The 13,872-nt window shown below is 38.8% G+C and overlaps 2 protein-coding genes across 6 annotated transcripts in view; both read left to right on the top strand.

Moving 5' to 3' along the window:
* prkdc (protein kinase, DNA-activated, catalytic subunit) overlaps nt 1-8,004 on the top strand; it is a 47,128-nt gene extending 39,124 nt beyond the window's left edge. For all 5 annotated transcript variants that reach the window (XM_084566507.1, XM_084566508.1, XM_084566509.1 and 2 more), the window contains 14 exons: nt 758-918; nt 1,189-1,400; nt 1,484-1,571; nt 1,670-1,813; nt 2,307-2,514; nt 2,667-2,734; nt 2,824-3,044; nt 3,995-4,087; nt 4,384-4,479; nt 4,622-4,693; nt 4,778-4,979; nt 5,480-5,668; nt 6,807-6,946; nt 7,452-8,004. In XM_084566507.1, coding sequence (XP_084422633.1) covers nt 758-918; nt 1,189-1,400; nt 1,484-1,571; nt 1,670-1,813; nt 2,307-2,514; nt 2,667-2,734; nt 2,824-3,044; nt 3,995-4,087; nt 4,384-4,479; nt 4,622-4,693; nt 4,778-4,979; nt 5,480-5,668; nt 6,807-6,946; nt 7,452-7,656 — 2,099 coding nt within the window. In that variant the 3' untranslated portion in view covers nt 7,657-8,004. The remainder of the gene's footprint in view (nt 1-757; nt 919-1,188; nt 1,401-1,483; nt 1,572-1,669; nt 1,814-2,306; nt 2,515-2,666; nt 2,735-2,823; nt 3,045-3,994; nt 4,088-4,383; nt 4,480-4,621; nt 4,694-4,777; nt 4,980-5,479; nt 5,669-6,806; nt 6,947-7,451) is intronic.
* Nucleotides 8,005-8,722: 718 nt separating this feature from the next.
* On the top strand, nt 8,723-12,533 carry LOC311503269 (beta-2-microglobulin-like). The gene is made up of 4 exons (XM_084565908.1): nt 8,723-8,915; nt 9,645-9,917; nt 11,236-11,273; nt 11,366-12,533. Exons 1-3 carry the CDS (start codon nt 8,849-8,851, stop codon nt 11,247-11,249), a joined length of 354 nt encoding a protein of 117 aa, XP_084422034.1. The 5' UTR covers nt 8,723-8,848; the 3' UTR covers nt 11,250-11,273; nt 11,366-12,533.
* The last annotated feature ends 1,339 nt before the right edge of the window (nt 12,534-13,872 follow it).

Raw genomic sequence — 13,872 nt, forward strand, 5'->3', positions numbered from 1 at the left:
TCCACATCCTCCTTTCAGCGAGCTCCTCATCCGTATACTCTGGCTCAAAACGGTAAGGACGTCCATCATAAACAAAGTCGTTGTCCACAACCTCAGAATCGGAAAAATATTCAGCCATGTTGCAAAAAACTAGCAGTAGCAAATTACAGGTAAACAAGCCGACCGTCGCGGATGCGCCCCGGATGATGATAACAGGTGACTCTGGACTCAATGAGGAATAGCACTAGCATATCATAACAAAATATTGGTGAAATGAAAGAGTTTCGCTGTAGATAATGCATTATTTAAAGACTGCGTTTCGGTGCCCCATTCACTTCCACTATATGGATATACGCGGCGATCCGCTGGATCTAAAGATCTTCCCAATGACTCCAAATGACACCAAAGTTATATGGGTGAGTAAACGATCGTATTTTATGCCAGAAATAAGGTCCAGGTTCTAAAAAACGTTTTAGATGCACTGCTGCCGACGGAGTGATCTGACTTTCTGCCTCAAATTTAGCTGAGTTTTGTTCGTCTTTTTTCTTCTTTTGTCTCCAGCCTTTTTAATATTATAATGTTTTATTGAGAAAGGAAGATATTTTTATTCAAAGAGAAATCTGAGAATTGACACCTTGTTTTTAGACATAAGTCATAAGAAAAAGTCTAGTTTTTGGACAAATGCAATGCCTGAATGAAGTCATTGCAAACTTTATATAAACAACAGGGTTATTCCAAAGTGTTTGCAGCTTTCTGTTGTGTGCACGTTTGGTTACAGAAAGCCAGTTTCCAGAACTTCTGGCACTGCCTGTTCACGTCGTGGAGAGCATGCTGAAAGCACTGAAGATGAACTCGGAGGAGGCTCGTCTCAAGTTCCCACGTCTGCTACAGATCATTGAGTTGTACCCGTCGGAGACGCTGGACCTCATGACGAAAGAGGTTAGTTTGTTTCTCAAAGGCAGCAACATTATTCTTCAGATAAGGAACATGTTCTGATTTGTAGAACTTTCCCCTTTTCGTTCGTGGGAATGTTTTTTTGTGATGGAAGCTGTGTGTTTGTTTTAGACAACTCTGTAAAATAATGATTAAACCAACACTGGCGCTTTGGAAGTGAAATTTGACTTTAATCCGAGGAGTCTTAGTTTTAATTCGATGCCGTATTCTGTGATTTATACGTGCTTCAGTGATGGCTCTTCTGTCTGTATGTAGATGATGACAGTTCCCTGCTGGATGCTGATTAGCTGGATCAGTCAAATGGTCGCTCTGCTGGATAAGCCGGAAGCGGTGGCCGTGCAGCACTGCATTGGGCAGATAGCAGAGTGCTATCCCCAGGCTCTGGTTTACGCTCTCATGATCAGCAGCGAGAGTTACCAGTTTGAGGACTCAGTTGCAGGACATCAGCAGCAGGAATTTGTCAACAAGTACGTATTTATTTATTTTTAAATAAGTATTAAAAATGTGTTTACAAGTCCACTCTTCACTATTTTTATGTGTGGCTCTAAAGACTCAAGAGCATGCTGGATAAGGGAGGAGCTGTGAAGAACTTTGTGGATGCACTGCAGCAACTTACAAATCCTGAGATGCTTTTTAAGGTAATCAGTGCAAGTTGAAAACCCTGAATTATTACTCAAGCCGTTGCCTTTTAGGGGTTTGTCACCTGACATTGGTCGTTGTCATTTGATCCACACAGGACTGGTGGGATGGGGTGAAAAATGAATTGGAAAAACCAAGCTTTACCAAGAAGCAGATGGCCAGCATGTACCAGGAGATGCGCTCTCTCCTCGGGGATCGTAACGCAGGCGGTCACGGACCGTTCCGCAAGAGGTTCATCCAGGTTCGTCATTTGTCTCTGTTTCTTCTGATTAATTTTTGTTTCTGCTCATTTAGTACAATATTCACTTAGCATATGCTAGCCAACCGGTTCTTCAGTTGAAATTGCGTCACTTATCAAAATATAACTGTATAATTTAGTGTGCCATCTAGAATATTAACTCTACTCTTATTGACATATGCAGTGATAGTGCAGCAGTGTTAGATTTATGATAATAGTGCATTGAAATTTTACTTATGAGGAAAGATAGCTTCCTCAAAGTAGCTAGATACAAAAGCTAGAGCTTAGCGTGTGTGTGTTAGGATGTGTTTTTTTATTTTTTTATTTTTTGACCTGTCTACTACCTTTGGCAGTTTTGGGATGCCATACCAGGGACTGACCATGCAGTAGTTGTAGCTATCTCTGTTGAAAGACAGTTCGGAAAACATACAACTAGTGGAATCTCCTACGCAACAGAATGTAATTTTGTACTCTTTCGTGATTGTATCTGTGGCAGAAATTTTCAAAAGAAGTGGAGAAACTGCTGGGACCCAATGGTAGTACGCTCTTCGAGAACAGAAAAGACAGAACATTTTTAGAGAAGGTGGATGCACTGATTGGACCCATGCGGGACTTCCAAAAGGAACCAGGGAACCTGAAGGAATATTCGCCATGGCTGAGTGGATTTAAAGCTGACCCATTCACCAATGAGCTGGAGATCCCAGGTCAGTAGGACGAAGCCTCTGTGAAATTGTGCTCTTAAAATAAAACACATCGTCAGTACAATGACTTCTTTCAAAAGCAGCCCTGCATATATCTAAAGAATCTGAATGTTTGTGAATGCAGTGAAAGAACTCTTTCTCTCTTTATGTTGTAGGACAGTATGACGGCAGATCGAAGCCTTTGCCGGAGTATCATGCCAAGATTTCTGGCTTTGATGAAAGGGTAAATTGTTTTTTTATCATCCTACGTGTGTATATTTCCAGTCTCTTTGTGGTCTGGTTAGTAACTTAATATAAACATATGCCCTGCAGATAAAGGTGATGACTTCTATTCGCCGTCCCAAACGTCTGATCATTCGCGGGGACGATGAGCGGGACCACCCCTTTCTGGTAAAGGGAGGGGAGGACCTTCGTCAGGACCAACGCATCGAGCAGCTTTTTGCCGTCATGAACATTCTGCTGAGCCACGACCCGTCCTGCACACAGCGAGGCTTGCAGCTGCGCACCTATCAAGTCATTCCCATAAACACGAGGTGCTGGCTTTGTCAGTGTGTGCCTGTACTGTACTCTTTCAGTTAAATGCATACAGTATTGAGAACGATATATCAAAGCTGGTTGATTCATCATTTCCCTCATTTTATAATTTATGATTATTGATTCTGCAAATTATTTATTTAGGACTGAGGGTAATTATTGGTATCATGCAGTACAATTAAAGGGGAAGTACTGTTTTTTACAACCTTATTTAATTCGGACGATATTTACATCTGCGTATATCCATATAGTGGGAGTGAATGGGGCACTGAAACGAAACCTCTAAATAACGCATTATCTGCCGTGAAACTCGTTCATTTCACCAACAATGCTATTCCCTGTTGAGTCCAGAGTTACCTGTTATCATCATCCGGGGTCTGTAGATTGACCTACTAACCTCTGACCTGGATGATGTTATCTCGCTTGTTTACCTGTAATTTGCTCCTGCTAGTTTTTTGCAACATGGCTGAATATTTTTCCGATTCTGAGGTTGTGGACGACGACTTTGTTTATGATGGACATCTTTACTGTTTTGAGCCAGAGTGTACAGATGAGGAGCTCGTTGAAGGAGGATGCGGAGGCAGAGAGAGGAACAGCTGGCCAAAGAACAACAAACCGCTGCACGTCTGCGAATAGATAACAGGTCACTCTGGACTCAACGGGGAATAGCACTAGCGTATCATAACAAAATATTGGTGAAATTAATGAGTTTCGTGGCAGATAATGCGTTATTTAGAGGCTGCGTTTCGGTGCCCCAGTCACTCCCATTATATAGATATACGCAGATGTAAATATCGTCCAAATGACAAAAAATTACACCAAAGTTATACGGGTGAGTAAACGATCGTGTTTTATGCCGGAATAAGGTCCAGGTTGTAAAAAAAATGTAGTTCCCCTTCAAGTCTAATGGAACAAAATGTCCAAGAAAACACTTTTATTCTCTTTACAGAATTGGTCTAATTGAATGGATGGAAAACACCAGCACTCTGAAAGAGTTCCTGTACAACTCAATGACTAAGAAGGAGAAGGACGGGGTGGGGAGGTATGATACATGCGTTTCACTGTCCAGTGATGAAGAGGAAATGTCTTCGTCATTGCTACAGAAACATTTTCTCTCTTCGTAGAGTTTTAAGTCTTATTTTTTGTCTGAGGTACTTGCAGAACATCTCAGTTCTTCAAATACAGACGACAAATAATAATAGTAAATGCTCTCCACAATCAAAAATAGCTGTTTGGTTACTTAACTAGTAATAAAAAAACTGTATAGACTCATGTGCTCCACATAGTTCAGTGCAGTCATTTTATATATTATTTTTTAAGGATGTCTTTCTCTTAAAGGTGTGCAGTCCTCCACAACGACTGGCTCTCAACCTTCGCTGGAATATCAAAAAAACAAAAAGAAACTGGTCTTGTCCTATATAGTCGGGCTTACGAGTAAGTCAGCTGATCTTTTGTCTAACAAGAAATTATGGCAACTGGTTCAAATTAATTTTATTATCTGAAAGCATGTATTTTTTTATCTAGAGTGAAATATCAAACAAACACGAGGTTACACTTAAACTCTGCTCTCTACCAGGAAAGCAAAGCGTGCTGATACGATCACCAACTTTACGAAAGTGCTACGTCTTGTGCCCGGTGATCTGCTGAAGTAAGTTGGTCATCTTTGTGACACAAGCGCTCATGAAGGGAAACACTTGGAATAAGACATTTTATTCTCCTTTTCTTTTTTTAGAAGAGCTTTTCTGAAGATGTGCAACAGTCCCGAGGCCTTCCTGTCTCTGCGCTCCCACTTCATCAGCTCTCACGCTCTGCTGAGTGTCAGCCACTGGATTCTGGGTATAGGAGATCGCCATCTCTCCAACTTCATGATCAACATGGAAACGGGAGGCATGATTGGCATCGACTTCGGTCATGCATTCGGCTCGGCCACACAGGTCAGTCTAGTGAAAGCGCTGAACTAGGAGCAACAATTTATTTTTACATACGTATATGCATCTAATAAGATCCATATTTGACTTTAAAGTCTTGATGTCAAAGTCTCAACAGCACAGGTAGATGTTTTTGCCATTAACTTGTATGTATATGCTAGAAATAAATAAGGAAAAGGAAATTGAAGAAATGGTAAAATGTGTGATGAAAGGTAAGGTGTAATATTGCACCTACAAAAAAAAACACATAAAAGTTAAAAAGTGAAAACTACTGCAGGTTTTGGTTCCTTTCCATTGGCCTAGGTTCCTCCAACCTCTCCTAAGCTCATATCGTACCTTGGTAAAGTCTTTAAAGGTCAGGGGGATTAAAGAGTGTAACATACCTTCATAGTCAGTAACTGGTTTGTCAGTGTGATGATGTCCAGCTATATACAAGTGAAGCACGTGTGAAACAACACAACCCCCAGTATAAATAAATATGCATGTTTTTCTTTCCCCCCACACAGTTCCTCCCTGTGCCTGAGCTCATGCCTTTCCGGCTGACCCAGCAGTTTGTGAATCTAATGCAACCCTTGAAGGAGTCAGGTTTGATCCAGAGCATCATGGTTCACTCCCTGCGTGCCTACAGGGCCAAGCCAGACCTTCTACTGAACACCATGGATGTGTTTGTCAAGGAACCCTCACTGGACTGGAAGGTAACCATCCCTCCTGCTGAGGTTTCCGGTAAACAGAGAATATTCTGGACGTATTATGTACAGAAGTTCAGCTTTAGATGGAGAAGATTGGTTATTTGACAAAATCCCAATGTTTATGTGAACTTGTAGCCTTTAGGTATATTCCATAAATGTGTTCTTAAAAGTTGCCGTCTCTCCCTGCTCTCTGTCAGTACCATGGATGTATAGAAAGGCAAATTTCCTCCCTTTCTGATGGACCAAAGTGCAACTTTAATTTGGAGAAATATGTATAGTAGTCTATGGAGAAAGATAAATAGCTTTAAGAACCTGTTTGACTTCTGCTATAAGTTACACACACTCTCACGGGTCAGTTCATTGGGTACAAAAGTGAAAACTGCAATTTAATATATATAACACTAAACCCCCCCTTCATGACTTTTATAATGTTCAATTAAAAAACAAAACAGAATCAGAAAAGTGGTAATTCAACTGTAAGATAATTTTGGAGGATGTAGTTTGTGGTTGCTTATAAACTGGATTATAATGAAACACAAAAGTGTTTTTGTCATTTAGCTTAGCCCACTGACTAAAATGGAGTTGTCGAAATATTATCTAAAAAAGCGTTTAAGAAAGGCAACTTGACTTGTAGAGTTTTTTGAGAAGATGTTTAACCACTCATCCGAGTAGCTTCTTCAGTTCTCACTTTGCTATGCAAAGTGCTGTAGGTAGTGTTTCTGTTGGACTGAAGGCAAGGCAACACAGTAGAGAGGTGACAGTGGATAGGTGGATGAAATGTATCCTTCAGATGCATTCACTCAGAATCCAACAACTGGTACCTTTGTGTTTATTTGTGCTTTAGAACGTAACCACCGTTAACCTATGTTATTTTCTGTAATGCCGCTCTCTCTCTTCATTATACTCTTAAGGGGCCAAGTTGAATATTACGCTTGCAGGCAGCAACTGAAAAATGCTATCGATTATACCTTTAACTTGTATCACTTGGTCATTGTATATTTTATTAAATTTACTTGAGAGGTTAAAATAATTTTATTGTAATTCTACTGTCTTAGCTTGTTTTGACATTTCTTTCTTTAAAAAAAACTGCAAAACATTTTTCAACCTGCGATAAAAAGTGATTTGTGTCATTGATATTACACAGAACTTTGAGGTGAAACAACTGAAGAAAGGAGGCACATGGACTGAGAGCGTAAACACCAAAGAAATCAACTGGTATCCGTTACAGAAGGTGAACTTCGCCAGACGAAAACTAGAAGGAGCAAATCCAGCTGCTATAACCAGGTATATTATTGAATGCTATTGAACTTTAAGATGGAATAAAAGCTCCCATTGTTGACATTTACAATGGTAGAAAACTGCTTCAGCTCTATAATGCACAATGTTACAAGGGCCTTACTCCATTATTATTGTATTCCCCTCTATATTACTTGTGTGTGTCATGAGATGCAGGGGTGTAGATCCGATGTCAGGATTGGGGGGGACACAAAAGTGATTTTTGTTTTTTGTCGGTATGCAACTCATACCATGGCACCATACCAATCATTTCTTTTTAGATGTGAATCTAAAATGTGAAGAATGTGAAGTCTGAAAATACATTTGTTCAATTTTGAATAATTTTTATTGGGGGGGACAATTCATGTTTTTCACAAATTGGGGGGGACATGTCCCCCCCATCCCCCCCGGGATCTGCACCCATGATGAGATGTTTGTAACAAGGTAATTTCCCATACATGGGATCAGTAGACATGTCTTATGTCTCATGTCTTATGTCGGTTTATTTTGTCAGTGAGGAGCTGAAGCTGGGCTTTGAGAAGAGCAATGCCTTCCCAGGGATGCAGTCTGTGGCTTTGGGGACTGAGGAGCACAACATTCGTGCTCAGCTTCCAGCTGCAGACTTGTCGGTGGAGAAGCAGGTGGACTGCCTGCTAGATCAAGCCATGGACCCGAATGTTCTTGGCAGAGTTTATTGGGGCTGGGAACCATGGATCTGATTCTTTTCTACTTAGCCATTGTTCCATGCCATGTTAAGAAAGGGTTTTAGAAAAGGAAATTGGATATAATGTTTGTACTGTCTGTAATGTCAAATCATCTTTTTGGAGTTATACAAAATCATTTTTTGAGCTGTGACGGTTTTTGCTGAATGGATGAATAAGTAAAATATGACAAAAGAATGGAATTTGGGAGGGAAAATGCTGAATGATTACTGTATGTGTTTGGTATTGAAGTCGAAATGATTACAAACTTAGCAACTGTGCGACATTTTCTTATTTACTGGACGTTATGTCATTTCTCATTTCATTTCTATTTCTACCGACTTTTGGAAATTGTCATGTATTAAAGGAATGAAAAATATCAATATCCATTCGTTCAATCCTTCGTTGCTTTTTAGAAGAAATCGTGTAAAAAACAAAACAAATACAACAGGTACATTCAAATTAAATTTGATTAAATATCATCACAAGGTTCAAAAGACCAAAACTATGAAGAATTTGTTGACAGATAACTCTGACTAGAGAACACGAAATTAGATCGACCTTGGACTCACAAACATAATGAATAGAGTGGTTGATATATGTTAAAGTTATGAATACATTTATGTTATAAATACGATCATGATTATAATGTTGCTCCAGATACCAAAAGTCCACTACTTAACAATTCATAGTGCCAAACACAGAGGAAGTTTATTGTATTTGGCCTAGACAGCATGATTTGATTAAACACTTAAAAATGCGGTCGGTCCGGTAGGTCAAGTTCCTTTTTGTTTTTTGTTTTTTTAACACTTCCTCATACGTCACAGATTACGTTCGCATCCACTGTTAACTTTATCAACACCTTCACATGTAGGTTTTAAAGGTGTGTTACCTGACAGTTCGCTTTACTTCTCATGTAATTACATAAATTTGTCATTTTTATTCCCCAAAAAGTAAAGTTTGCATAATATATTGGGGGATTTACGCGTTTTTATCACCGTCGTCGGTCAAAAGTCAAAAGCCAGCAGTTTTGGTGGGCGGGGCTTGTTCATTTCCGGGTTGCTGTCAGTCCAGCGTTAAAATGTAACACCGCCACAACACGGAACACTTTCACTTTCGATTTGGATCGAGGCGCAGTCTTGTCGTCTCTCGTCTCTAACAAGAAAACAACAGTTTTTCTCGTCTTAAAAGATCGTTTGAAGCTGAAATCATGAAGGTGTTTTTCGCCGTCGTCGCTGTTCTCCTTTGCCTCATGGAAACTTCTATGGCTAAAGAAGGTACGTTTGATTGTGGCGTACTTTTTTATTCCAACATGGCCGTGAAATGGCGTCATGTGAAATGGTGAACTATTCGCTTTGTTTAAGGCTTCTGTAAATGTCTCTAAAGGCGTTATATCTTAGAAATAGCGTCTAAAAACTTATTTATCTCGAATATTTCAGCTACGTTATACAGTATTTATACCTTTTATATAGTTTCGTACACTCATGTTCTTAACTCTATTGTATATTTATCTACATGTACAAACAACTGATCTCATATCCATATTTGATACTTTATTTTACTCCCAATATTTATTTTAAGTTTTTGTTCATACATTTTATATTACGACATATTTTCATGTCCTTGTTTATTCCACATACACTATTGTCCATTAAGTTGGAATAATTTTTGTTTTCAGACACATTAATCTTTTTATTTATTAAATCACATTGTCACAATCATTTCATGAGAAGAGGTAAAAAAATATTTTATTCTAACTTTATGAGCAACAGTATATAATTCATATAGCTTTGTATATAATTTTTTATATCTTTTATTTTTTTTATACATTTCTACCCCTCTACAAATTTTACAATTTTACCAACTGTAATCTAGATCTAATCTAAAGCCTATTGAATCAGCTTGTTTGGTACATTTACACATAACATTATTACCAACACTACAGTTAAAAGTGTATGAAAGCTAAATTAGTGGATATTTTTTTCTGATCTTGTTTCCCCCCCTAGCTCCACCAAAGGTCCAGGTGTACAGCCGTTTACCAGGAGAGTACGGGAAGCCCAACACCTTCATCTGTCACGTGAGTGGCTTCCACCCGCCAGAGATCAGGATTGAGCTGCTCAGGAACGATCAGGAAATTCCTGACTCCAAGCAGACTGATCTGGCCTTCGAGGAGAACTGGCACTACCACCTGACCAGACACGCAAAGTTCTCGCCAGTCAAGGAAGAGAAATATGCCTGCAGAGTGACACACATGGGGAAACCCAAGATATACGAGTGGGGTATGTTTATTTCTCAGTTTGTCTCTCAGTCTACTGTCATGACTTGATGGTGTCACCCATAGACAGTATAAAGATGGACGGCAGAACTGCTCCTCAACAGTGAAGCCAAAGCAAGTAGAGCTCCACCTGGTGGCTGGCTGCAGTATAGGTCACAAGCTCCACCTCCTCCATGTTAGTGGAAAATGGCTTCAGTTTAGCCAGTGCATAGAAGTGGAGACTCATTGTCCATATTTATACAGTCTATGGTGTCACCTATTACTGCTAAATGAGGTTGTAGAATGTTTAAAATGTGAGGTTTGGGAATAAGAAGATGAGAGACACTTGTTACTACACACATTACTACATATTATTTAAAAATATTCAACTTTCTTTTCTATTTATTTGTGTGCATTTCAACAATCTTCATACCACTGACTATATTGAAAAGGGATGCAAACCTTTTAAAAAGATGATTTTATATAAGAAATATATAAAAATAAGAAATAACATAACTAGAAAACTAAACACAAGAGGCATACTAAGATCTTCAGCCTCAGAAATTAAACTTACTCGTTAAATTTACTGTCACATTTTCTCAAAGATGAAAATCAAACTCAATCATTAACCAGTTTTCTTTCTCTCAGTAAAATGAGAATAGTTTCACTTCTTGATCTCAGCTTTGTAGATCTCAACTAATAGCAGACACGTGGTGCTTTGACACGAACTGAGATATTGTTTCTGAATGGCAGAAAATAGTTAATTTTATATGATAAGAAAAATACTAAGAAATTACTATTATTTATTTTTTTTGGAAGAACCCTAACACTAGTATCAAACACTACCTCTACTACAGCATCAGAATACGCTCTCTAGCCAGTTAAGTCGGTACTCTAGTGAGAATGGATTATTACGTCATAACAGTCATATGTTCATTCAGCTGTGTTTCACATGTTTTGATCCTGTGGCTTGTTCTGCTATTGAATAGTACTGGGTAGTACCAACGTGTTTCTATTATTTTGACTATCCCATTTTAGTCAACGGGCTAGGCTAAGTAACAGAAACAAAAAGCGTTTAATTCAATCCAGTTTAACAGCTCCACTGAACTACATCCTTCTTAATTACCATCCGGTTGAATTACCACCTTTCCGACTCTGTATCAGCATAAACTGAACATTAAAACAGGCATGAAGCTAAGATTTAGTGCAGGATTCTTATATTAGAATGCATTCGTGTGATGTATTAGAATAACTGCAGCGCACGTTTTCTGTTTCTCATTAATGTCAACACCCAAATGAAATACTCATTTAGATGGTTTAACATTTGTTGTGTCCCTCCACAGAGCCAGACATGTAATTTCTACGCAGCATCTTACACAAGGTATGTATGAAGGAGTTCAAGTATATTATCTTAGTTAATTTGTGCTGTAACTGTCTGAGTGACCACACGCTGTTTTGCTCTTTTCTCCTCAGCATCCATAAGATGAAGAAGATTGGATCGCATCTTTAATCTCTTGGGGTTTTCTGCAATCATGGGTTTCATTAAGTGTGAGCAACGACAAGTGAGAGAAAATCCAGAAAATCCAAATGATAATGAAAGATCACGTAGTGACAGTTGCGCGCAGGAGCGCAGGTGGACACCCAAAAACAGTCTCACACTGTGACAAAACATCAGCTTAATGTGAAATTAGATATGTAAATTATGTTAAAAAATGTTATGACTCTGCCGAAGCCCTCTTGTGTTTTGATCATGTTTAGGCTATTTCTGAGCATTCTCTCGTCTCTGATTGGCTCTTCTGTGCTACGCGTTGCTTACGATTGGCTTCGGCTCCTGATTGCACTGGATGCTGATTGGTGTGATGGTCAATTCTGCTATCCCACTGTCTCAGTGTCCTTTTTTGGTGTCCATTGAGTTTAAAAGCACCTTTCATGTTATCATTTATTGCCATTGTTAATTATTTAGCTGCCTTGATATGTTTTGATATGTCTTGTCAATAAGCAGGTATCAGTGATAACTAAAGTCTCCACTAGCGGAACGAATCAGAGACGGGCCGGGGGCGGGGCACATGACCGGGCCCTTTAAACCCAAATAATAAAGCTCATCATAGCGTCATTTTACAACATACACATGTTAAAGCTATACTCTACGATCTGGAATATGGTAGTTGTCCGATCTTCACAATATGGATAGCAAAAAGAACAAAAAAAAAATTCATTCATTCTATCAACCGCAATCCTGCATAGAAATTGACCAATGGGAGCCATGAGGATGAGGATCCCGCCAGGTCCCCGCTCCCGGGCCGGGGGCGTGCCACCCTCCCGGCCCCTCCTGAAGCCCCGCCCCTGAAAGTCTCTTGTTAAACGACCTGAAAGTCGGGTCTAGTTAGCTTTCACATACTCACACAATCAACATATTCTCTTTTTAGGAAGCTTTTTATATAAGCATAAGAAGGTGTTGTCATGCCACTATATTTTTCTTTCGGTTGGCAGCATAGCCATTTCTTTTGGTAGAGAGATTACTAACTGAGGCATTTGTCAGTAAACCAGTTTTATTGCTTTACTCTGATTTAGCAACGCCCCTCTGAGCCTGCTCCAGTGCTGGCTGTCTGTATGTCTGAAAAATAAAACCAAAACCAATTAACATCTGGCTTCACGTTTCTTCACTCTTAAACCGGTTTTACATTTAAAAGAGCGGAACACACTTAACAATTTAATAACCTTTTGTTTATTGTCATATTTGGCTTTAATAAACAGCATCCAAGATTACTAAAGATTACATGATTTTGTTTGCTTAGTTAAAACATCCTCACAGACCACACATTACATTCATATACTCTGTTAACCTCGAATTTAACAAACTATAGAGATTCCAAGAGAAGTTTAACTTTGTCAGCACCTCTGCATGTAAAGTTTCAAAGTCCGATTACTTTAATTGCTTTACTCGCTCTACTTGGAAAACATGGTTGTAAACAAACTCCTAAATAACTCAAGCAAACTTTGACTCTACTTGGTACTAAAATAGCATTGTATTTCTGTATTTTTTTATACTAAAATATTTTATAAAATGTTCAGAGCAGAATGTCTTCTCCCATTATAAAGTACAGGTTTGGACCGAGGGAACAGATTCTGACAGTGATGTGGCAGGAAGCTGTCCTGGAGTCATACCCTCGGCAACTAAATATGCTCCAACAGTTGAGCACTAAATGCTTCCCTGCTTGTTTGTTGGACTATCTAATTGCGTGCAGAGGGATTGTTTTTTTACCGTAACAATCGAAACACGCCCCGTAATGACATCCCAATGACGTGTTAAAACGTTTATATTCTGTACAAGGTGGACGGTGGCTGCTCAGCACATTTCTAAAGCTTTCAAATAATATCTATATCTATATCTATATATGTAATTTTTTTATTTTAAGAAGTCATTGCTACAAATGGAGGGTGGATGTGTCAAACAGTTTTTAAAGACAATGACAAGTTGTTTTTTGTTTTCTGTTATTCTAACTGCTTCAATATTGCTAATGAATTGCCATTAAAAACCAATCAACTTGTCATTTGCCACTTTCAATGCTTCTAATACATTTTTAATGAATGAAAATGTCATTTACATTCAGGTTTTAGTATTTACTGTACTCACAAAGTTATTTACAACATGATAAATGATGTAGCACTTCATATTGTGGAGGTAAAACTATTTATCTATATAGTTAATTAGGTATATAGTTACTTATAACAGAGCAATTTCATCTCGACCAAAGGAACACATTACTGTACAGTGTGGCCACAAGAAAGAAAAGACTTGTGTGGAAAAGATTGATATTTATTCTTAAAGAACATAAATCTCACAGGCCACAAAGTGGGCACCTGGTTTATTTGACTGCACTACATTAATTTCACCAGCAGATGTCAGTCATGTGTGCGGTGTGACAGGAAGCCTCCAGATCCGTTTTCAACTCCCAGAAAATAAAACAAGCTTATAGATC

This window comes from Chelon labrosus (assembly GCF_963514085.1).
Source record: "Chelon labrosus genome assembly, chromosome: 18".
Taxonomy (NCBI): Eukaryota; Metazoa; Chordata; class Actinopteri; order Mugiliformes; family Mugilidae; genus Chelon; species Chelon labrosus.

What these genes read in the sequence shown, in the direction of transcription:
- LOC311503269 (XM_084565908.1), top strand. Translation starts at nt 8,849, where the DNA reads ATGAAGGTGTTTTTCGCCGTCGTCGCTGTTCTCCTTTGCCTCATGGAA. An exon ending in AACTTCTATGGCTAAAGAAG is followed by an intron (nt 8,916 to 9,644) that starts GTACGTTTGATT and finishes TTCCCCCCCTAG; the next exon opens with CTCCACCAAAGGTCCAGGTG.